Source organism: Rhinolophus sinicus, chromosome 1 (genome assembly GCF_057876585.1).
Source record: "Rhinolophus sinicus isolate RSI-liver-muscle chromosome 1, RSI-T2T, whole genome shotgun sequence".
In the NCBI taxonomy this organism is placed as follows: Eukaryota; Metazoa; Chordata; class Mammalia; order Chiroptera; family Rhinolophidae; genus Rhinolophus; species Rhinolophus sinicus.
Genome location: NC_142501.1, coordinates 91262574 through 91288050, shown reverse-complemented (window position 1 = coordinate 91288050; position 25477 = coordinate 91262574). Strand labels below are relative to the sequence as shown.

The 25477-nt window shown below is 36.4% G+C and overlaps 1 protein-coding gene across 25 annotated transcripts in view; it reads right to left on the bottom strand.

Annotated features, from left to right (window-relative positions):
• Positions 1-25477, bottom strand: part of WNK1 (WNK lysine deficient protein kinase 1) — a 145927-nt gene that overhangs the window by 22242 nt on the left and 98208 nt on the right. For 11 of the 25 annotated variants that reach the window (XM_088801590.1, XM_088801589.1, XM_074325181.2 and 8 more), the window contains 15 exons: positions 24356-24444; positions 22019-22238; positions 20502-20835; positions 19564-19751; positions 13622-14860; positions 11456-11539; positions 5667-5816; positions 4069-4527; positions 3052-3330; positions 2272-2369; positions 2001-2163; positions 1464-1580; positions 964-1137; positions 699-756; positions 436-558 (listed from right to left, as the gene is read on the bottom strand). In XM_088801590.1, coding sequence (XP_088657716.1) covers positions 436-558; positions 699-756; positions 964-1137; positions 1464-1580; positions 2001-2163; positions 2272-2369; positions 3052-3330; positions 4069-4527; positions 5667-5816; positions 11456-11539; positions 13622-14860; positions 19564-19751; positions 20502-20835; positions 22019-22238; positions 24356-24444 — 3775 coding nt within the window. The remainder of the gene's footprint in view (positions 1-435; positions 559-698; positions 757-963; positions 1138-1463; positions 1581-2000; positions 2164-2271; positions 2370-3051; positions 3331-4068; positions 4528-5666; positions 5817-11455; positions 11540-13621; positions 14861-19563; positions 19752-20501; positions 20836-22018; positions 22239-24355; positions 24445-25477) is intronic. The other 14 variants (XM_088801595.1, XM_088801597.1, XM_019711257.3 and 11 more) reach the window with 8 other exon arrangements.

Sequence of the window (25477 nt, the reverse complement as noted above, 5' to 3'; positions counted from 1 at the left end):
CAATGCCACATACCAACAAGGTTTAAAATCTCTCGCAAGGAAATGATAGGCTCTAAAACAGCAAAGTAAAATAGCAGTCTGATCAAAATAAGTTAGCTTGTATGGATATATATTTCTGAAAAAAAAACATGGCGTAATCTCAAAGCATATACAATAGTACTAAATGGAGAAACAAATACTACCACTATATGAACACAGTATCGATTACACGGGTTGTAACCAGCATGGCTGTCCTTTTTGGCTCCTTTTCTGTAATCTTCTCTATTTATCACCTATTTCCTTCTTTCATATGTTTATCTGTTGGTTATAATCCCAATTTTTAACTCTTCTTTATTGTCTATGTCATCATTTGAACTACTGCTAGATGACCAAGCTTCCAAAGTAGCAAAGACTCGGCAGGATTTATAAAAGTATGTGGGAGAAGCAATTCCTTACCCGTATCTGGTATTTCACTGGTGAAAACTTTTGATTCTCGTAATCGACTTTCTGGCACAGGACTCACTATAAACCGTCTTCCAGCAGAATGGACAACTTGAGTTAAAGAACTGGTAGGAACACCTGGTAAAAAAGAAACAAACCAGTTAATTGCATCATTATTAGATACATTGTCACCAACGCAAAGCTTTTAAGATTTCATTATTAGCACACAACTTCTTGGGTGAAAGGTAAGAACAAACATGGAAAGAAAAGAAATTCACCTATTTGCTGTGGCATGGAAGATGCAGGAAGTGGTTGCTTGAACTCTCCTTCCAATTTCTACAACAAATAAAAGCAATTAAATGCATTCTCAAATGCTATCTTAACAATTAGGCAAAGCAAATCACCACATGTATGTAAAGAGAACACAAATGTTTGATAATTTCAGTCAGAGGTGCAATCTGGTATCACTGGACATGTTGCAAATTTAGAACTACAGAAATACTTTAAATAAACAAAGCTTCGCTCTGGGACCCGTGCACCTACCTGAGAACCTGAAAAGCCATAGTCATCCTTTCCCTGGAGAGTCTCCAACCCCTGGTCACCCTCTGGTTCCACACTGACATCCTCACTGAGCATTTCGTCAGCTTTTTCAATAATTTCCCGCACTTGATCCACAAACGACTCTCTCTCTACTGCTAGAATAAAGTCATTGTTCACCTGGAAAAGAAATGTGATATTGGTCTGATTAGCACAACGTTTCGCAAGCTTTAAGTCATTCAATGACCACTTTTATGACTCCTGCCCTATCTGCATACCATGGGCACTATTATTTACTTGACATGTAAGTTAATTCTTCAATACCTAGTTAGAAATGTCCTAGACAAGAACAACTCTGAATCACAGGTTTGGCATACTAGTTATAGTCACACTGAATTAAATATGTAACTGTCAAAACAGATTGCAAAGTACTGCCTGTTTGCCTAGGGCAGTGGATATTTAGATCGAGTACTAAGGTAAAACTTGAATTGCAAATGCAGACATACCATAATTGTTGCTATCTCCTCCGGGTTGTCACCATCTAAATCAAATTTGAATGTAACCATTTTCCGATTGTGAGTCTCTAACTGGCATTCTACTACCCGGTCTCCTTTATTTGAAACCTAAAAAGAAAAAAGAAAAGGTACTTCACATCTTAGAAGACCACGTTCACCTTTGTTATTGAATTTGAGAAAGTAATGCCGATTATCACTTGAACTTAAGCCTGATGTTACCATTGTTCCTTGAAGCACTGGTATTCTGCCTCTTAAACTGGTAGCAAGAAAACCTTAAGAAAATATCATCAGCCTTTGAGATATATACTCATCTTGTACTGAAGAGTCTGGAAGGAATGTAAAGTCTTTGTTTACAAACTAAAACTGTTCTTTTTCTAAAAGATAAATAGAGCTGTATCATAGAAATACGGAGTTTAATAGTTATCATTTGGGTGATTAGAAGATCCTAAAGTTTTATTAACACACCTGAGCCTTAGGAATATTTAAATAATATTAACTATATGAAACCCACAAATCAGCAAGACTTACATTCAAAATTCTCAATTTTGGGCGCGAAGTCTTTTCATGACGGGAGCGGCTCCTTACGGATTTCCGATAATGCCGTTTTGTGGCTCTCCCTTCATGCCTCCCACTGGACGGTGGGACATTCTCATTCCCATCGCTCATGCCTGAAGCAACATCTGAGTGTGCACTTCAAAACAAAAGTTCAGTTTACATGATGAGACTTGATGGTCTGATATTTTGCAGTTTCATACCACCCTCCCTAGAGTCCAGGACAGAAGAGTTTACTTTTCCATACCTGTCTATAGAAGAGGCCAAAGTGGTAGGCTGGGTGGGTTGTGGCTGTGCTACTGGAACTGGCTCTGGAGCAGCAACCTGAGAGACTCCCTGAGTACTCTGTGAACAGAAAGGATAATTCAAATTGTGGCAGTAACAGATTTTATTATTCACTATTCCCAAAAGCTACTGTTTTTTTCTTATCCCTCCCCTAAGTCCTAGAAGCACTAAATTTACTAGTAATTGTCAATATTCAGCATCTAGAGACAGTGGTCTTACCATTCCAAAAGAAGTTTCTAAAGCTAGTCTCTGGTATAAACTGCATGGTGTGACATCAGCCAACACAGTCGCTAGGGAGTGAGAAACTACAATTTGCCATGCAGCCAGCATCTTACCAGAAGTGTGCAAGAGGGCAGGCAGAGCAAAGTGCAAAGATGATTCAGATCTCTCTCCTAGTAGGGCAACAAGGATTCCTGGGAGCACAGCAGGGCAAGATACTCTTACGACTGCCAATGGCAAGAATTGGTGAAAGGATAAGAATAATGGCTAAAGTACTAGCTAGAGAAGTGAAGTGCTAATAGGTTTAATCTTCTCCAAGGCACACTCACTTCCCAACAGAACAGCCAGTGGCAACAAGGCCCCCACATTGGCATTTCATTCTGCTGTAAGAAAAAGTCATTCAGAAGTTAGTTTGAAATAATCTCCAAGTGAGTCCTAAACCAGGGAACCTAAGTTTCTCCTTTGTTATTTTCATTCCATCATGTGTATGTTTTACGTATAAACATGCAGAAATTCCATTTACCTCCAGAGCTGCTTGCTGGGAGGATGTAGTGGGGGCTTGTGCTAAACTCACTGCTGGTTGGGACACTTGAACCTGTCCTCCTAGACTGCCCACAGGAACCAAAAAATTGGATTCCACATAGGGCTGCACCACTGTAGGAAAGTACCCTGGTGGGGCTAATGCTTCTGTCGACATGGGAGGGGATAGGACTGCAGAAGGGATGCAAACAGAAGCCACGCTGGAAGAGGGAGCAATATTTGAATCTCCTGGGTATTGTGGTGGTAGTCGAGGTGGGAAACCCTGTGACAGAAACGAGGAAGGTAAGTTAGTGCAGGTCGGGCCATCAAATTGGCAAAACAGCAAGACATGCAAAAAAAAAAAAAAAAAAGCACACAGCAAAGAAGAATAGTAAGTAGCTCAATCTCTTTCTCATAATTTAAAGAAGACTTAAAGATGATTCTTGAAATGAAATGGTAGACTGGTTTTAATTTAGGGGACAGGACTCTACAACTAATTTAAATTGCTAGGTTTTTGCCTCCTGGTGATTATTTAAGTAGGAGAAATAGACATAATTCCTTCTAGAAAAATATTTTCTAGACAATCTTAAATGGGAGAATGCAAAAACTTCAAGTTATCGGTCATTCTAGTCATATCATGACATGCTAGCTATCTAAATCCTAACCCTAAAGCTTTTTATAAATACTAGTTGGCTACTTTACTTACTCTACCTACATAAAAAGGTACATAAGGCTTTATGTACTCTATCATTAGCCATATCTAGCACCGAATTAGCTTACATTGAGTGCTCGAGAACCATTTTTCTCCCAAGATGTATCTTGAGGAAAATGGAAATGAATCATCAGAAATCATCACCCTATCTTTTCTCAGAATTGTACTTTTAGATTCTCTAGTTGAGATCAGTAACTTCTGTTATGACTAGTTATTCTGATACTCAACTATTGGATTTTCAAGTCCCTGACAGTCTACTTTTAGAACCAAATCCTCTGGTGCCCTCGTTTTCACTAGCCAGCACAGTACCTGGTAGAGAACATCTCCAGAGGGCAGTGGAACCTCGGCAGCGTGTCCAAGGTTAGCTGGTATTCCCATGGACTGAACTGCTGGCTGCAGGAGCTGTGGGTGAACCTGACTTGGCAGCTGAGTCACAGGCTGCAGAAGGGTTGGGAGCTGACTAGGAGTCACAGTTGATCCCCCTGGGATCGCAGCCGCTGTAGCAGATGAAGCCAAGGTGAGCAGAGGCTGATTAATGCCAGCTGCAATTGTGACGGGAAGGGCTGAGAAACCTGTCTGAGCCGCAGACACATGAGGAGCTGATACAGGAATTTGAGAGACAGGGTACTGAGGGAGTAAGGAAGTAGGAAGTGGCTGTCCAATAGGGAGGAAATGAGCACCAGAATGGACTGGAACAACTGAGGGTTGTGTTGCAACTGAGATCTGAGGTTCGCCTTGGATACTTGGTACTGGATGGGAAACTGGAAGCTGAGAAGGTAAAGAAAAACAAAACAGATTTAAAAAAAAAAAAAAGCAAGACTGCCAAAAGCAAGATTTATGGATTAGCCAAAAAGAAGGAAAATTAAAATAAACACAACAAAACAAAAAACCCTGCATACATTAGTGTAAGTTAATATGCCACATAAAAATAGGGAAAGGATTAACAGGAGACAAAGATGCTGACAGACTGTCTACTGTTCCAAATCGTTTCTTGTAGAAAAGTTTGCTAATGCTTCATTGTTCAACAATAAAAACAGGACCTTTCCAGAGGCAAGGTTTTTTGTTTTTTGCAACTTTATCGAGACAAACTTCACATACCATAATTCACTGGCATGTTTGCTGTCACTAAACTTATGACTGCTATTGCAGTAGTTACTGAAATTCAAACGAATTTCTTCCCTGTGGAATTGGATTTTATCCATATTGCTTCTACAATTCTTAGTGTAATACAGGCCTATAAAAGTAGGTATAATTACTGTATTTCACTGATTCTAGGATGCAACCACCCTCTCCACCACCATGTCATTTTAACATTTGTGAAACTGAGACATTCTTACAATTAATGGTGTGCTAGTACTCAGTGATACATAATACAATGGTGCATTTCAATCGATAGGATCTTAGATGTGACAAAATATGACAAAATACACTGTGCCAAAATACAAGCACAACAAGCTGAGAAAAGGTCATCCAGAAGAGCATACCTTCTATAGGGCACTTCTCAAGTGACTGAAAGGACGTCTTAGAAAAAACACCATTCTACGTAAGAGACTTTGATGGCTTACTCAGTAGGCAATGAGGGGCAAAACAATGCATTAATCAAATGGAAATACAGCATAGCTGCAGACATAGAATATTAGAGCTAACACAATTCTAGAAACTGTTATAGGTTCAGTTACCAAAGCACCTTTTAAAATCCATTGCTTCTAACACCTGCCAAACCAAATTTAAACTGACATTTACATTAACCAATGCATACACACAGAAGGATCAATCTTTCACCTGATTTTTGCAGAGGAAATAACCAACTTCGGTATTTCACCATTAAAGAAGGTAGAACCTATCCACACGAAAGACAAGTTACATGGAGTTCCCTTAACGCATTCTTTTAGAAATGAAGAGTTTACCTGCTTTCCAGCTGATACTTGAGGCAAGACCTGTGGAGCCTGAGGCTGACTCACTGGCTGTGCAGTAGTGGCCTCACTGGAGGCTGATGTCTGTGGAAGTGAATACTGTACTGTCTGTTGAGGAGGGGCTGTCTGCTGTATCCCCTGCTGCTGAGAATAAAATATAATTATTCAGTTTTATTTTCAATCATTAACAGCATGTTTCTAAGGAAGTGTGTTTGCCTAAGGCCTTCAGTGTCTGTAAATAATGACAATTTTAGTAATCAAGACATGCACAAACCCAAATTCATCAACTCCCCTTTACATTTCTCTTTTTCCTCTGGTGTTTTTTACTTGCGATGATGGCACCAAGAACAATTAACCAATTTTTCAAAACTTGAGTCACCACTGGTTCTTCACCCACCATCCCCTTGCCCCAACAGCACGTCATTTATAGACTGTCAGAAACCATATCCAAATGGATCCTCTCTGCACCAACCCCCGTCACTCCCCCTTTTCTATTTCTTGGTATTGGCTCTCGCTTTGGTCCCATATTAAACCAATCCAATCTCCTTTAATCTCGTTCCCTTAATCTATTTTATAAACTGAATAACCAACTTGCTTGAAGAATAGCTCTGATTATAGCAACAAAATAGTGAGAAATGCATTGAATTTGGAATTTTAGCTTTACCATTTACTAGCTCATTTTCCTGCCCAAATGAGGTTTCCTTCTTTTGAAAGTAAGGACATTATCATTCAATTCAAAGGAGGGCAAAGGCAACGCCATTTGGGAATCAACCATGTGCTGGGCACTCTGGCCTAACACACCTAAATTTAATGCATAGCACATATAAGTAATTGTACCCAAATACTAAATTTTATAATAAATCAATGGCCTCCTCTTGCATAACAAAACCCTGAACTTCATAGCTAACTTTCAAGACACTCTAATACTTATAACTAAAAAATTTTAATGTAAAACCACCTGTTTGTAATAAAAATTTTAGCTAAAATATCAGATTATAAACTTAAATGAAAATACCACAACCTCATTTCTCCAGTAGCAACTACTATAGTGGTTTGGTCCATCACCTTTATGAATTTTTTTCTATGCATAAGTGGTCATTTACACACAAGCACATTTTTTTTTGTTAAAACAAAACCATGCCAACTATATAAATACTGTTCTCTAATATGTTATTTTCATTTCATTTATCAATGGCAACAATGTTCTAATGATGAATATTTTGGTTGTTTAATTTTTTAGCAAAATAAAATCACGAAAATCCTGAAATATAATGGTGACAATAGTCATGTTCATTTTATTCTTATTTATTTCTGATACTGTATTATTAACTTAAAAAACGAGGACTACTTAGCTGTTGAATTACGTAAATTTTCAGCAACTAAGATCATATGTATGCAACTGAATACAAGGCGATTTCCCCGTTTTCCCACTGAAAAGAACTGAAAAACTAGAAAATCTTTCCGGTCAACTTAAATAACATACTTAAACTTCAAGGAATTTACATGGAAATATCTACAATTACCTAAGTCTTTAATTTACACACCTAAATAAATTGCATATTATATATAGTAATTTAGAAATACTGTCTCCCTCCATCATTCAAACTTCACATGTAATATACCAGTGTCTTTTTTTTTTAAGATTTTATTGGGGAACTGGAACAGTACTTTATAGGGGAATAGTGTGTACTTCCAGGACTTTTTTCCAAGTCAAGTTGTTGTCCTTTCAATCTTAGTTGTGGAGGGTGCTGTTCAGCTTCAGGTTGTTGTCCTTTCAGTCTTAGTTGTGGAGGGCGCAGCTCAGCTCCAGGTCCAGTTGCCGTTGCCCACCATCTCTTGCGGGAGTCGAACCGGCAACCTTGTGGTTGAGAGCTTGCGCTCCAATCAACTGAGCCATCCAGGAGGCAGCTCAGCTCAAGGTGCCGTGTTCAATCTTAGTTGCAGGGGGCGCTGCCCACCATCCCTTGCAGGACTCGAGGAACTGAACTGGCAACCTTGTGGTTGAGAGCCCACTGGCCCATGTGGGAATCGAACCGGCAGCCTTCAGAGCATGGAGCTCCAACCGCCTGAGCCACCGGGCTGGCCCCATACCAGTGTCTTTATCATCGCTGGAACTCCACTATGAATGCTACAGTTGCTGGACCGTAACAGAACATTTTCCCTTTAAGTTGTGCTTGAGGTAAAATTTGCAGTGACAAGCATCTGTTTGAATAATATTAGGCTAGGTGGATTTTTTTGCATGTCTTATAGATTTACATTCATGTTATTTTTGGATTAATTCGTTAAAGTAATCTTTAAATAAGATTTTTGTGTTATTGTTTACAATAACATACAAACCTGGAATAGTGAAGGCTTGACCTGGAATAGTCATTCCCCTAAGAATAAGGACCAAATCTATGTTTAATTTCTTGGCTTTTATTTTAAAACTAATTTTGTCAGATTTTGTCTATAACTATTTCCAACTACACACACTATTTAAGGTCCTTACATTTGTTCTCACCAGTTTTATCCATTAACAGTTTTTTCGTTATTGTTCAAAATAAAGGACAGTGAGAGCCCCGTAATATAAAAGTATGATGAAGATTTGAATATATGTTGGTTCCCTTCTTTACTAAGGGAAAAGAATAAATTTGAGGAAAAATGCCCCCCTTATATTTGGGCATATGATTATCTCTCTCTTCCACCCCCAATAATGTGGAACCATGCTTACATCAAGATTTAGACTCAATCAGCTCTTTCCAATTAGCTTTTTTGTTCTTTTGGCTTAGAATATTCTTTACTTTTATATCTGAGTCTAACTCATAATCAGAGTCCAGTTCAAATGGTATCCCTTTCATAAAGCCTTGCTGATATCCCCGTCCCTGCTCAGAAGAGACGTAATTTCTTTCCTTTCATGACGTAACTGGGTACTAGTTAAATGGTGAGTTGTGGAGTCAGACTACTTGGATTAAATTATGTGTCTACCTCTTATAAGACATGTAAGCTTCTCCAGGATCTCATCTCAGTTTCCCATCTGTACAATGGAAATGACAGTACCTACACTTGCAGGGTTCATACAAGGATTAAATAAAAACACAGGTTAGTGCTTTGTACAATGCATATAATTAGCTATTATCCGCATTTGTTTTGTAGGAATGGACATATGTCTACTACATTATTTAGGCTCCCTGAAAGTGGTCATATCTGGTCCATCCTGGGCCTCAGGGCCTAACCCATGGTTCTTCAGAGCATGAAATCAATTAGGAAAAAAAATGCTTAATTAATTTGGGCGGGGGGGGGGTTGTGTGAGGACAGTCAAAAATTAGCAGTTTTAGAGACATAAACCTTCACTCTGCTTAAAATAACTGAGAGGCATGTATGCCAGTTGTACCTTAGAGCATTTAGGGAGCAGTGGCACCTTTGGGTAGGCAAGGAGTATATAGTGATTTTGTTGTGCACAACCGCACTGGCTAATAATCAACACATTAGCCAAACAGGTATTATTTAGGCAACAGTAGCCTGGCACCATCCTTTGCATATCCTTGCCTCATGAGACCAGTACAAAGCAGCCTATAATGACTGTGTACTATCTTTTGGACATGGGTGCTTGATGGAAAAAATGTTCACAAGCCTCAGTTGAACAGAAAAAAAGAAATACCTGAAGACCCTACATGTGCCCTATGGAAGAAATTATGAAGTAAGTAGGGTAGCTCATGACCTTGCTTGTGGCAACAAACTATTAAGTTTTCCAGCAGGAGGAAGAACCTATTTTTGGTATCTCATTAACATACAACATACCACTAGAAGGGACTCGATAAAAGCATGAAAAAGCAATCCCTTATTCATTGTATTTCAGAAACCCATGAAATAAAGTAAATTTCAGCTAAAGTAAATTTATTTCCTCATTCTAATAAAACTAGACATATGGTTTCCTCAGGGGTTGAAACCTGACAGTATATAAAATAAAAATTACAACTAAAAGTGGACAGACTCTTCCCTGTACAGCATAGAAGGTTTACAACCTTTCTTTTTAATTTGTGGATCCCCAGTAACTAAAATAAATAAATTCAGCTTCTTGGGTATCTTTGCAGAATCTTAAGTCCCTGTAGAACTTTAATATAGAACAAAGAATGCTATTTCAGAAATTTTGAATTCTGGCTTATAATTTTTAGTTCTATCCACTTACAGGCTATGTGAACCTAGAAAAATTGTAATAGTCTATACCGCATACACTCTTGGAGGGCTCAATTTTATGATTCTACTTAACTTAAATATCATGCTATATTTAAAATAAGTCACAAAATAAAAGTATAAAAAAAAATCACAAACATAAATTAATTTTTGTTTGTACTGTAGAGACAGCCATTTAGCCATACTTTTTCCCAAAAGAGTCAACTACCTAAATCTTTTAACCTGACATTTATGGAACTGCCCTCCTTTATACCCACGTATTTTCTTACTATTGAACTAAATGGCTTGTTTCACTATCTTCTTCATTTGGTAGTAAGTATACATATATATGCCCAAATTTAAGACACACAACAAATTCCTTTGGAAAAGGAAAAAGAGAGCACCCAATTTGCTCAGTGTCCTAGTGGTGGCCTGTATCCAAAGATAAGCAAATTAGGGGACTGGTATACACGACAGTGTTTCTGTCCTTAACCAGCTTTATATAACTTTTGATTTGTATTCTTATTAGGGGTTTTCAATTTAATGAAAATAGAATTTGTTAAGATAGGCAAAAATGTGACTACTCAACCTAACTATAATTATACACACATTCAGATTAACTTTACTGGAAAAAAGGGCAGGAACAAGACAAAGCATATAATTCCCAGACCTTAAATTCTATAAGACAGATGTGTTGGTTAAAGAATTAAATGTGTATATATAAACAAACTACTCTTGTACAAGGAGCATTTGATCTTAAACTAGTATCAAATGACTACATGATCACATGCTGGACCAGAAAAGGCCACTTCTAATAAGAATTAAAAGTTTTTCAAATATTAATAGAAACAAGCCAATTTATAATTTAGAGGTTCAAAAACATACCTTGTAGGGAACTATCAATGAAATAGTTCATCATGAAGTCTTTATGACACATGCAGTAACTAAATTTTATTTGAAATAGCTAATAAATATTCAATTGTGCCAAAAAAGCATTACTCCCATGCAAATAATTACTATTATCAGTGATGAACTGTAGATATTTTATTTTAGAATTATCATTTTTGCTGTTGAATACATCACATTGTACTAAACTCTTGAGTTCCTTGAACCTTTGGGAATAAACTCCCCAACTCAGAAGTTGAAAAAAATTTTTTTTAAAGTTCCTGAAGTAGTTGTTCTTAGGCCTTTATTCAGTGTCTTTTAGCATAAAATCTGATATTCCATCCCACAAATTAGAAATAATTTTTAAAAAGTGGAGTGTTATTAAACTCAAGTACAATGAAAACAGTGACAAAATACTCATAAAAGTCATAAATATAATGTAGAAACAAAACTGATGTTCTTTGTATCGTTAAATTATGTGTAGAATCATCTGTTTAAGAAGGCAGATATATCAGTCACAATGATTCTTTTAAATTCAATGTATGTCTAATCTAGTAGATTGTTTAAAAATACATTAAACAAAAGAGAAGATTTTCTAAAATGTTCCTGAACACAAGAAATGTTATGCTTCTTGGTTTTCCTTTCCTAAACTTAGCAAGCCATTTACATCAGAATTCTAACTCAAGAAAGATGTACAACAGTGTATTGCTACTACTAATACATCGAATGTAGCAATGAGTTGTTCTCACCTGCTGAGAATGTTGTATAGGTTGAGAAGATGAAACCCCTGTTACGCTACTTGAGGATGGCTGACCTTGGCTCTGCCCCTGTGCCTGAAGGAAAGAAGTAAATACAACAAATTAAAGAAGCCTGGAAGTAAATGTGCAGAGAGGTCAGGCTTTTGCAATCAATATTAAGCTCCTGAGAGTTTGCTTGAGTAAGATGAAACATTAGCTTGATAAAGTATGTATGGGAGAGACCACTGGGGCATTTTTTTGTAAAAAAAAAAAAAATGGTTAGAGAAGACCATATTCAGATCTCATGTAATAACCACTGATGATTAAAACCTAACCTACCACTTCAGCTCAGGCTATAATTTTAGCTAGACAAAATATAAAATTCATAACAAAGTTGTTATTGAAAATAATCAGGAAAAAAGTTAAAGACTATCAATGTGAAAAAACACTACATGTGAACAATTGAAGAAAAAAGGGTACTTGATAATGCTACTTTGGTTCCTTTTGCTATTTCTTATAGTGCCATTGATCAAAAATGTAAAAAAAAAAAATCTGTTATCATCAATTGCCAACTATCTAGAGCAATGGATCTCAACAGAGGGCAATTTTGCCCCCCCACCCTTTCCCATCCCCGGGATGAAGGGCAACATTTGGGAATATCTGGAGATATTTTTGGTTGTCACGACTGGGGGAGGTGGCTGCTACTGGCATCTAGTGGGAAGAGGCCAAGGATGCTACTAAACATCCTACAGTGCACAGGACAGTACCCACAACAAAGAATTATCCAACTTAAAGCATCAATAGTGTTGAATTTGAGAAACCGTGACCTAAAAAAAGTCTAAATTAAAATAACTGGGGAAGTGAGGAATGAATGCAAGACTTTATATAGGTAAGTTAAGGAAATGAAAAGGCCCACCTTTGCTGTTCCATTTCAGCTTAGAGGGATTTCTCTGCAGATTACTTGCTTATGACATCACATTCCACTGCATCTTAACCACTACAAGTATTCATTCTTTCTGCAATATGTCTGTAAATTAACTACCAGGTATTTTAAGTTTTGGAAAGTTTGAAGAATGGCTGGCAGTGCATTAAGATGGACAGTACGGGCTGACAACGAGTGTACTGCTTGCTCATGCAGTATGATTATCATGTTTCTAAATCTTTTTTATCCTTGGTACTATTCTAAGTAACTGAGAATTCATGTACACTTTCAGAGTTGTTTATACCCTCAATGGGAGAAGAACTTAGGAAGAAAGTATGAAGAACATAAAGTACTTTATATAAAGAGTGGAATATATAAATGCATAGTCTCCTATATAGATTTTATAAGACTCATATATTTGATAAAATGTATCAAAGGAATATATGAAAGTTAATACTGACTACACTTCTTGAATTCTATTATGTCCATTACTCTGTCTTTATTTGCAAGAGTGCATATGCTCATGAACATAAATAACAAAATTTAAATTTGTTGATGAAAAAACCAAGGCCTGAGATATGTAACCTAATGTTCCTTAGTTTGCAACATATATCACAAATTCTTAAAACAAATTTTAAAAAATCCACTATTCACACTAGATTCTAACTTAGTCACTAAAAATTACAATCAGTCAATTTTATGGATCAACATTTTATTTGGACACATAATACACAGTGACTTGTTCAACTGATGCCTTTTTAAAAAGGCATCTTCATTTGTTAAAACAAATGCCTAATATGTTTCCTTTCTGTGTCTTCTAAAATCCTTCCACACTAAAAATGTTATCCCTTCTATTTTTTTAAAAAAACTATCCATGTTTATTGTTAGGGAGAAAGAAATACTTCACATTAGTATTTGCAAATAATGCTGAGTCAAATTGACATTACAGACATTTGAATTTCCCTATTAGTTGAAAATAGTCTATAAATGGATAGGAGTAATTGATTTTGACAAGTGACTAAAATTCTAGTTTTTGTGTTCTTTTTCCAAAGATTTGCATGTATTATAGGTAAGTTAGGCAGCTTCTCTCTCATATTTTGTCCTTAAATACAGAAGTTTATAATACCCCTCCAGACGGAGAAACTACTAATAAGATTAAATAATATTCCTCATAAATAGAAAGGAGGGATAGGAAACTTAAATGTAATGGTGCAGAGTAGGGTAATTTAAAAGAATTGTGGAAGTTTTCCTATAACCTGTGGATGGAGTGCAGATCCTCCTGAAGAAAATGAGGCAGATAAAATCTGCTGAGATGTGGTTCCTTGGGGGAAACAGAAGAAAAGTGGGGATTCTTGTAACACTGTCTGAGGCAGACGGATAAAGGGTAATGAGACGTCAGAGCCAAAAGATGCAGCTGCTCCCCCTGTAGAGGGAGGTGATTGAAAATCACTGGGGTCTGAAGAAGTAATTTGTGAGGAATCACTGGAATATTCTGGGCTTCCTATTGGCCAGTTCTGTCCGACAGGTTCTACCACAGAAACGGTCAATTCTGGGGCATGGTAATTACGCTGTTCTTCAGTCACAGGCTGCAGGCGGCCATGTAATCCAACTGATTGAGGAGGTGCTTCTTCCTGATTCGAGTCCACCACAACCTGTCGATTTCGGTAAACACGTTGAGGTAGAACTCCTCCTCCTTCTCCTGAAGAGGAGCTTGGAGTGTGAACATGAAATTCAAATACACAATTGCTTCTGTTCTCATTGTTATGAGTTAATACAGCGGGCGCAGAATGAGGAACAAAGACAGGGTGAAATTTCAAACATGTAGCATCTGTACTGATAGGTGCAGAAATACTAGAGAGGGGAGATCCTGGATTCAATCCAGAGTCTAATCTTAAACTCTGAACATGTCCTACCAAGAAAGCCTGTCCAGATGGAAATTCAAAGACAGAACTTGAGGTAGAGCCCCCTTGTACTGGCTTCTGTTCAGGTATCTGTTTCATAGGACTTGACAGTACTGGTGAGTTGTATGGAATACCCTCATACTGTTCTGCCACCTGGGCCTGGTACTGTACCCCAGCTAGATACACTGCTTCCTGAGGAATAAAACAGTGAGCTTCTTCTGGAAGTACTAGTCCAGGTCTATAGTCACTGTAAACTTGAGTTGGTTCAAATATAGGATTGACCTGTATCTCACATGGCTCTCCAGTTATTCTACTGGCTGTAGTACCCAGCATAACTACGGCCTCTGGTGTCCACTTAGTTGGGCTGCCACCAGGTGGAAGAAGATTTTGGCCAACAGTCCTCAGCAGGGGTTGGAAGTGGTGAGTTTGGGCTTCCAGGAAGGAGGTGCTCTTACGTCGCTGGGAAATGGCCACCTTCGGTGGACAGGTGGGAGGTGGTGAAAAAGAAACTGGACGTTCATGAATAGTTGGGAAAAATATCTGTGATTCTGGGTATGTTGGGGTCCCCCCACACGGATGCGCCATGGATTGAGGCTGTATCAACATGAATAAGACAAGTAATTCATACATTCATATGTGAAATTACATTAGACATGCACAACTGGGTAGCTCTGTGTAACCCTATGAAATGGTTACACCAAATTTATAAATAAAGAAATAACTATACTTGTTGAAATTATGTGCATATTAGAAATCCATTAAATACATCCAGGGTCCATAATATTATTCTGTGGGACTCTTTGCATCAGATAAAAGCTGCTTTTCCACAACTTTCCTTTCTCAAAAGAAATGAAAGAATTTAACTTTCTAAGCGATTATTCTTTTTTTACCCACAATTAATATGCTTATTCATAAGACTTAATATAAATTATATCAGTGGGAAAGAGTTAAAGGAAGAATAAGAGTTAAGGGAAGACAGTAAGCCCAACTTTTATCAAATAAAAAGTGCTTCAATTTAAGCTACTGTACAAAGTCTATCTATATTATACATACTTATTTTCCTGTGCTGTTAGAGGCTTCAATGTTATTTTATCAAATAATCATATGTCTTCTGACTAAAAATCAGAAGAGATTTTTGGTGGACAGAAGAAAACACACAACTTGACTAGTGACAGTCAAGTCTTTCCCCGGTCTATCCCAAACTAGATGCAGTTAATTTTACTACACGAACATGTTATAGATGCTCAATCACTCACTGAATGTCCACTTTTTTGATCCTAGTTAAGGGTTGAATAATCCAGTGTTCAAATCAGGTGAAAAGTATAATATAAATAACAGTTGACTCGATTTAACAGTACTTTTCTGTTCCCAGAAGCAGTTCTAGATTTAAGATTTTAAATTTAGACTCCTACCTTGCTAAATGCAAACAGTGACACTAATAATTCCCTTTCACAGACTCTTTTCAATGTTTGATGAAAAGAGTATGATCAGTTTCATTTTTTCAGTAGAGAAGACCCCTATCAAATTAGCAAAATGGCTCAATTGTTACTTCTTTACAACAGCTAAAAGATGGTTTCTATTGGTATCCAAAAGCCATAAAACACTCTATATAATCATTCTCCTAGGTGAAAATCTGAACATTTTGGGGTTGGCTAGACCAGAACGCTAACTATATTCTCTATGTGGAAAAGCAACAGCAGCAAGGTCCCTCAGTGTTTAAAAACTTTAAAAGATAGACCTTTTATAGATATGAACGGGGCCAAAGAAAATCATACATGTTATATATATATTCATTAGAGTCAAGGTTCCACCTTAATGAATCTAAGGAAAAAAAACTTTCATGAGGGAACATTATGTGGCCTTTTAGTTTACTGACCCATTATTTTAAACAGCTAACAAATTAAAACCAATTTTTACTCATCAATTATTCTTCACTGACTATGGGGAAAAAATGGATATATCTAGCTTCACTGGTGTCTCTTCAGAATAAAGTGAGGAGAAAACATGTTTGGGTAATGTTTGATGAAGAGAAAAATTTGTTTTTGATTAAGCCAACTGTGAATTTAAAACTAAATAATTCACATATTCTTTACTAGGATACGAAAATGCAAGGATTTGTTGTGTATGCCAGTCAGGGATAGAGAATATAACAAAAGCTAAATTTTATTGCACACACACTGGTATGTGCCAAGGGTGTTATAAAGCATTCTCTCTCATTACCTCCTTGCTTTTTTACCCCCCTTAAAGCCTTACAACAAGAAAATTTCCTGGTATCTTAAAAGCATAATACCTTACTAAGTTTAGTCTTATTCTTTATTTGACTTTCATTAAAATTCTTGATGCCTGGATGTATTCACTGGCAATAAATTTTCATTTGTCAGGAAGTTTATGGTTACATACAGTACTGACAAAGAGGGAAGGCAGGCTGGAGCGTCGGTGCTTGCGCTGAGAGGCAGAGTGCATAGGCAGGACACTCTCCAATGCTTTAGAAAGCTTTTCGGCAAAAGTTTCCTCAGGGGCAGTCCGAAGGAGGGAAAGAGAAAGAGGTGCAGACAGCACTGGTGGTGGGGTGGAAGGAGCACTGGGAGAGATGCGGGACAGAGAGGGAACAGCAGAAAGATGGGGAACACAAACCGACATGCTACGGCCACGACGAGGCTAAACGGAAAACAAACACACACATGAAAAACACAGTAGTTTGAAAACAAAATAACCAAATGTACAATGATAATAGGGCACAGTTGACATAAAGAAATGTTCCATTGTCCCCCAATTCCACAAAGCCAGTTTTTTTTGAGGAGAGAGATAATTCCTCAAAGGACACCTGGCAGATCACATTTATTCTTTCTACATTGATGGTCAAGTACAGGGTTGTTCTTTGTTGTTGTTTTTTTAAGAACAACCATGATGATGATCAATTATCTTCCTAAATATTTTGAAATAACATGAATTGTCATGAGTGCATGAATAAGTATGAGTGACTGACTGAGGTAGCAGAAAAGACAGGGAAAACAATGAATATTGGCTTTCGGTTTCTGTAAACTTAATTCTATTAGTTTAAAGTACATTATAAGATAGAGAAGATTTTAAGACGGGATTACTTTGCAGGGACTCTGGAAGCCTCAGAAAAGGTTTCTCAATTCTATTTTAGTAGGCATCAGACTAAAAAAGTCGTTGGCTCACAGGATTTTGTTTATTACACTTGCTTATCTTTATCTGTAAGGGTAAAAAGTCATTTTCTACTAGAAAAAGCATTAGCTTTCTAGAAGTAATTCACAATTGATATAGAAATCATTCTGTATTTTTACTAGTCAATGGAAACATGTCTTAAATGTGAATCTCTAAAGAATAACTTTAAATTTTTTTCAGGCATTTCAGAAATTCAATTTAGGTTTACAAAGTTTAAGGCACCTTAACACACTGGTTTCAGTATGGCTACAAAGCACTGCTGTATACTGTTAAGATTGTCCTGAGCAAATTCATTTCCTTTCAGGTGTTATAAACGGTAACTAATTACATTTTCTTTTCCAAAACTGGTTGCATAGAATGCTTTGAGCCAAATTTGTGGCCCACTAGCAGCAAGTATGTAAGTATCATAATGATTACTTAGCTTCATTCCTGGTTCTATTTTTCTCTACCCTTGTTTCTCTTTTATCCTAATTTTTAAATTCCATTTATAACTGACATATTATTATAAGCCACAGTAAAATCTTTCTGGAGTAAGAACAGAATTATAAGTTTTTTAATCAATAATAATATTTAATAACTCTTCTTGCTACCTCCATAGAATATTATCACTAAAAGACAAGACTGTCATTAACAGGCTGCTTTTAGAGCATCAATAAATATAGCTTTGTTTGTGGCTCAAGTATTTAAAATCTTCATAAATTCCATTTTATTTTCTAAAAACAGAGACCCAATATTCATAATCCTGTAATGGGGGAAGCCAAGAAATTAAAAGTAGTTTATAACAAATCTAGTTATGATGATCCAGGACAAAAATCAATTATAAGAAGAGCAGAAACTGATAAGAAATGCTGACAACTAGTAGTTGTCAGATCACAGAAACACATCTGTGTAGTCTTTATGACGTTCTTTTAACCTACCTAACTATTTTAAAGGTCAGAAAAATAGACTGTTAAAACATTAGTACATTAGTAGTTTTCTGTGTGTTACTGTGGCCATTCATCTGGAGACCTAGCCAGTGTAGGACTGATGAATGGACTCTGAAATAAAATAAACGTCTTTTACTCCAAGCTGTAGGATAAAAGACCAGAGCAAGCAGAAGAATTTTCTTAACAGAGAAAGAGCAAGAATTCCACACATTTCAGATTAAAAGCTTTCTGAGAAAGAGGGAAAATCTATCTGCCTAAAGATCTCACTAAACAATGCTATACAGTGACCAGTTATTCTCCAGTTCCTTCCTGATGCAGATGATGTATTTTATTTACCTCTGAAGAGGGTCATAAAAAAAAATGGGTATTATCTGATGGTCTACTTTAACATTTTCTATATCAGAAGCAAGAGTGACTAATGTAAAACATGGGGTAATAATTGTGTATGTGCCTGTATGTATATATATGTACATATATATAAAAGTGTATAAAATATTTCAGGAAATAATCTCCAAAAATCGATTCTGGAAATAAATCAGTAATAAAACAGATACCAAATAAAGGGGAAAAGCAAATGAACATACACCAGGGAAGGAACTTGTGTCCAACATAGACTTTAAAGAGGAACACGCATAGCAACCGATGATTAACCAAATGTAAGCACTAAATTAAACGGTCAACAAATAAAGGGTTTCCTTCACTCTCGAGTACTCACATGCAGCATTCTATAATGGTCTGAAGGTCTTACCTGTGTTTCATACAATGAGAAACCTTACAGAAGATACTTAGCAATTCTTTTAATAAGTAAGCTTTTGAAAAACTCTCCTCATCCCCACCCCTAAAACATTTGTATGTCCAACTTACAAGTTTGCTGCTCTGCACAATTGCAGCTCTGAAGTGCTAACGAGAGCATCCTCTTTAATTAAATGCAGCACAGTCTAAATCTTGTCGTTTCTTTACATAGGAAGTTCAGCCAATCCCCCCGCCTCACACATGCGTATCCCCTACCCTGCCTGAACTATTCTAATTATATTCTATAATAAACCTACTCCCTTCAGAAATACACCATTTATATTTTCTACTCACACTCATGCTGTTATTGGGTAACAGAAAGAAGGTGAATCTAACACATTATCTATTGGCTCTCCTTACAGGCTTCCTCTCTCTTACGTAGTTACTCACCATACTTGAGGGTGGATATACCCCGTGGGGCTGCGATTGTGCTTGGACAACAGTAGCTGTATGCCCTGGGAGTGTGCCAGTAGAATGTGCCTGTTCATGTTGGGAACCATAGGAAACTGTCTGTTGGCTGCTCACTCGAGATTCTGTGAAGACAGAAGATCCCTGACCACTGTCAACAGTCCCGTCAGCTGAAAAAGAGAAATGAATTTCCAAAAAACACAGAGAGAGAAATCACAAAAAGGAGGTTCACATTTTCCCCATCACAAACCAATGACTTTAGGGTCAATTAGTTTTTCTTTACACAGACCTGAACTGTATAATGAATACTAGTTACTTTACTAAGTATATTTTTATGTTTAAATGAGGGAACCCATGCAGAAAAAAAGTGTTAATGTCTTTAAAAAATTCCCTGGCTATCACACACTCCTATTACCTGAAGAATAAGGGAAATAAAATGGAATGTTGTTAGTCAGCCTTAAGTTTGACACAGCTTTCAAAAGCTTAATTTTGGAGACTAGTGGGTTCCTAGTATTAAGCAGATAGCTCAATTAATTACTAGTAGTCTCATTAATTTCTAGTTTATACATTATTCAGCCTTGCTTAAAAGACCGAACCAGATTAATGGGTTTAATTATAAGTAACTAACATAAACTTGTTCATTTTTAATTATACTTTGTTTTAAGGAATTGTGCAAAGTAGCAATCTACAAATCGGAATTTCCAAGATGAAGGAAATTGTAAAATCATTTTTTATCCTAGTCACATTTCCTCACTGTCCCATCTTTCTTTTTCTGTGAGTCATGGACCTAAGAATAGAACGAAAAGGCAACCGTTTCAAACTTATTATATGTTGGATTCATGACTCAAAACTATTAATTAGTAACAAGATAAAGTGAGACAGGAGTATTTTAGCCACTTGTCCACTCCCCAAATACTCACATAACACAGAGGCACTGGGCTGTTGGTACTGCAGTTGTTGATGCTGGTCTGCCTCAGGTTCTTCAGGCTCTACTTGCGTAGAAACTGAGGCTGAAGTGGTAGAGGCAGTAGGTACGCCAGTGCTGGCAGAAGGGAGCTGCTTGCTTCCTGTCTGGGAAGCACTTGATTGTTGTTCTACTTGCTGTTTGAGACTGCTCTCTTCCTGTTTTCTTTTTTCTTGTTCCTCCCGTACCAACTGCCGCTGCTCTCGTTTTCTCTTAATTAATGACACTCTATCTTTGATGGCTTTCGCCATGGTCTTGTGATCACCTTCACAGACATACCCAGACTCTACCTACAGGATAAAAAAGTGCATTAGGAAGCAGTAGGACATCAAAAGAAAACAAACCTTTTCTTTTTTTGAGAGAGAGAGAGAGAGAGAGATACTTTGGGGGAGAGAAACAGAGAAGAAAAAGAAAAAACTCTCAGGATTGGTCTTAACCAAACTGAAATTACTGCTCTACATTATGCATTTCCCCGCCATTTTTGTAGATACTCATGGGGTGGGTGCCAGGATCTTTGTAGAAACTCACAGAATGGGAGTACCTTACTCTTTACAACAAGACAATAGGGAACCAAAAAACAGTTTTGTTTTTTTAAATCAAATAAGGCTCATTTTATTCCACTCATTCTATTTTCCACTCACATGTAGCCATTAATATTAACCTGTGTTGCTTTTACTTCTTTTCACTAAGCAACCACTTAACCAGATAAAACAATTGTGGTAAACATGTAAACGTTGGGGGGGGGGAACCTCAAACAGTATAAAAAACTAACAAAAATAAGTATCTCTTTCATACCTGACCCATTCTCAAAGGCAACTACTATTGAATGGTTCATATAAATTGTAGTAGAGATATTCTGTGAATATCTTTGCAGAGTATTAATATAATGGCTTTTTAGGCACTATGGTAAGCCTAAAGTTTCCTTTTTGAAAAGTGATCTTTTAGACATACTTCAGAAATGATTCATCAAAGGCTGCCTACTAATCATTTATCTTGAAAACTCCCTTCAAAGTAAAAACAATTTATGATCTATTTATAGGGTTTACCTAGACGCCTGCTCAAAGGATAATAATGTATCAATATTTAGAACACATAACGTGTCATTCTAATGGAAATAGGCTTATACAAATTAGAAGTCATTCAACAGTATACTTTAAAAATTACTTCAGAATGCATTCTAGTTTGTTCTCTTTCTTCTTTTCTTTCTTCCCCTCTCTGTACCTCCCTTCCTTCTTTCTTTCTATATATATATATATATATATTCTATTCTGTTCTACACATCCATCCATACCTATACATATCTATATCTATATATCTTTTTCGCAAATAAAAGTTACTTTTCAAGCCATTAATCAACACAATTTTCTATCAACGGGATATGTCATATACACTGTTTCATAAGCTGCTTTTTCGCCCAATACCAATGTGTATAAATCTACACCAATTTTTAAATGTTGATTAATATTTATTTACCATTTCTTGAGCAACATCTTCTGGCACATCTCTGTCCAAGTCAAAGGAAAACTCAATAGCTTCATTGTCTTTGTATTTTCCCTTTAATTTCTTAATATCTTCAATACGTAGCCATAATTTAATGGCTATCTTTTCTCCATCATCTTCTTCTGCTAATTCTACCCGCACCCCTGTTTCCTCCTGGAAGAAGGCATGGTTCAAAAGGTCTTTGATAGAGTATCTTCCAAAGAGAGGGAGGAAAAAAACAAAACAAAGTGCCATTAGATTGAAAAGATAATTTTCAAGTGTGGCTGACTATTGTTATTCTTGTAATAATGAAAAAGGACTACTAAAAGAAAAACAAGGGAAATTTTATAACTCATTTCTACATTGCTCCATTTGAATAGTAACTACAGCATTTTACTCTCAAGTTATAGAACAGCGTAACAAACTCATTTACGAATAAGAACTGAACATGTTATTTTTTTAAACGAATGATCTAAATTCATACTAGTTAACAGTGTACTAATGATAGCAATACAAAAATATCATAGCTTCAAAATACCACAATTGTTTATATAGCATTTATAGTTAACAAAAAAATCCTCATATGTATGATCTCATTTGATCCTTGATCAACATCCACTGAGATATCCTAAGTATTAGGAAATGGAGGTTCAGAAAGGTTAAAATTCTTGCTCGTAGTTATAAAAGTCAGAAATGGTAGAATCAACACTTGAAAACAAATCTTTTGATTTCAAGTTCATCTTTCGTTCAACATTGTTCCCTAACACATTAATCAACACAGCATTTATCTATTTTGAACAGTAAACCCATGCGTAGGCATGAATTCACGTACTTAGTTTGGCGGGTATCCTTTTATAACAGTACGCTTTAACAAACTCAACAAGGAGTTAAGGATTTGGATGGGTTTGGCATGACAACTGAAGAACAAATTGTCTTACATGTATGAAACATAAAATGAAAAGTGATATATTAGACCCATGTAAAAAAACTTGTCCAATTAATTTCACTAGAAAACTCAATACCACTATTACATGTAATACTAAACTGCAAAACAATGGTATTTTAGAATCTTCATAGAGTGTAAATTCTTTGCAAATAAAAGTTTCAGCAATGTGTGGAAAATATACGTAAGATACAAGAATAACAAAATACCCCTATCTGAGAGGTGGTGTGGAAAAAACCATCTCTATTTTCTATTCCTTTTATTACAGCAACCTTAATTTACCCCCCAAAATTCTCTCAATTCCTTGGTCAATAATCTGTGTACTAGGCAAGCAGAAGTCTGACTGTGGAACAATCTTCTTTAGATAAATGGTCTCAAATACCAGTAATCTAGTAAACTATTCCATCCAGAAAAGAAACAGAAATATGTTATAAGATTAGAAACAAATATTCCTTTGTTTACAGTAAGAAAACTTCTTAAAGAGATTAAGTACTCTCCTTTTCAATCAGTGTACATAAAAATAGAAACCCAAACTAAATTTCTACTAAAAAGCCTTAAAGATCATGATGTTAAGCTCTTTCAAATAATGAAGTTATGAAAAGAGTATGAGACTGGAGAAGAGAAGATATGGAATTCTTTAATTTGGTAGATATGCCTGATCACTCACATTCTTCAGCCTGCAGACTGCTCAGCTTACAACTGATATTTGTACTGGCTGATCTACTTTTTCTTGTTTGGAGGGTGAGGGCGGACGGGGAAGGTAGATTATTTTTCAAAAACAGACATTGGAATGTTGCCATGCCTAACGGGTGATGAATCAGCTATATGGCAGATCAGATACTTGCCACTCCTCTGAGAAAAGTCCTGTTAGTACAAATGACTAAGCCAGATCTCCTCCTAAACTTTGGGCGAAGTCGTCTCTTTCTACTTAAAGGAATTTTGATGTTTTGCTCTTCTTCAATTCTGGCATAATAAAAACCAACACCTGTATAGCTGAGCCGATTTTAAAGAGCCCAGATTTTATTTCATCTTTTAGAATTCAGTGGGTAAAAAACTAGGGAACAGATTTGCTACATTAGAGGTTGAACCCTATTGAATTTTCAAATCACGCTGGTGCTCTAAGTAAGCAGTTCTCATTGAATGCAGTAGCTATGTTTAAGGTGGTTCTGGTTTACTCAAACTCTAGCAAACCACATTTTTACATTTCGGAATATCAAATCTGAATACTACCCTCAATGGACAGAACTCTATTTTTAAAGATACTACATGACATAAACAGAGAAACAAATGACAAGTAAAATATCAAATATACCTTAGATTGAGCGTTGTGTTCAGAGCAATATATTTTAGGTTTTTGTTTAAGCAACAGGTCAAAAGAGGCAACTTACCTTTCATCTTTGTTTTGCCGAATGCACCCTTCAATAATTTCCTTCACTTCAGGAATTGCTACTTTGTCAAAACTGGCTGGCTTCACCCCCTGAAAACCATAAAAAGTGACAAAAACACCTTAATGAAGTCAGAGCCTTTGAAGTTTGACTTTCAATTGACCCTTACATTGCCTTATCAACTTGGCTTTTTTCCTGATTTCTCTGTAGGAGCTGGTTCATGCAGGCTTAGAGTTGGGTAGTGGCAATTTAGTTCCCACAGGAAAATAAAAAGGAACAGTTAGTTAAATAGTGGAGTCACTTACTTCCATGGCCGCTATATGTGGCTAGGGGGAAATTTAGGCTGTTGTCAACATCTTCTGCTGTTTCAGGTAAAAGAAGTTATTGGCTAAAAAGAAGGCCAAATGTTCTAATTGGTTAGAATATCTTTTGTTCAACCTTGTTCCCTAACACATTAATCAACACAGCATTTAAGTACTTTGAACATGTATGGGCACGAATTCACATACTTAGTTTGGCAGGTATCCTATTATTGCAGTACTCTAACAAACTCAACAAGGAGTTAAGGATTTGGATGGGTTTGTCATGATAACTGAAGAACAAATTGTCTTAACACGTATGAAATGTAAAATGAAAAGTGATATATCAGACCCATATGAAAGACAAATTAATTTCACTAGAAAACTCAATACCACTATTACATGTAAGTACTACACTGCATCACAGTGATATTTTACAATGTTCATAAAGCTCAAATTCTTTGCATATAAAAATTTCAACAATGTGTGGGAAATATACATAAGATATGAGAATAACGAAACACCCCTATCTGAGAGGTGGTGTGGAAAAAACCATCTCATCATTCCAACCTCATCTAAGTAACCACATGAATTGGCTTGAAAGAGCTACACTGACACACTGTCCAAGTGGCAGCATTAAGTCCATAAACACACAAAACACAAGGATTGGGGAAAAGGGCAGAAAAACTAGAAAAGTAAAGTTAGAATATATATAAATTCTAATAATGAGTAACAAGCTATATTAAACCAAAATTAGTGATAATTTGACAAATCACAGAAACGCATATAATCTCTCATAGACTGAAATGAAATACAGTTGACCCCT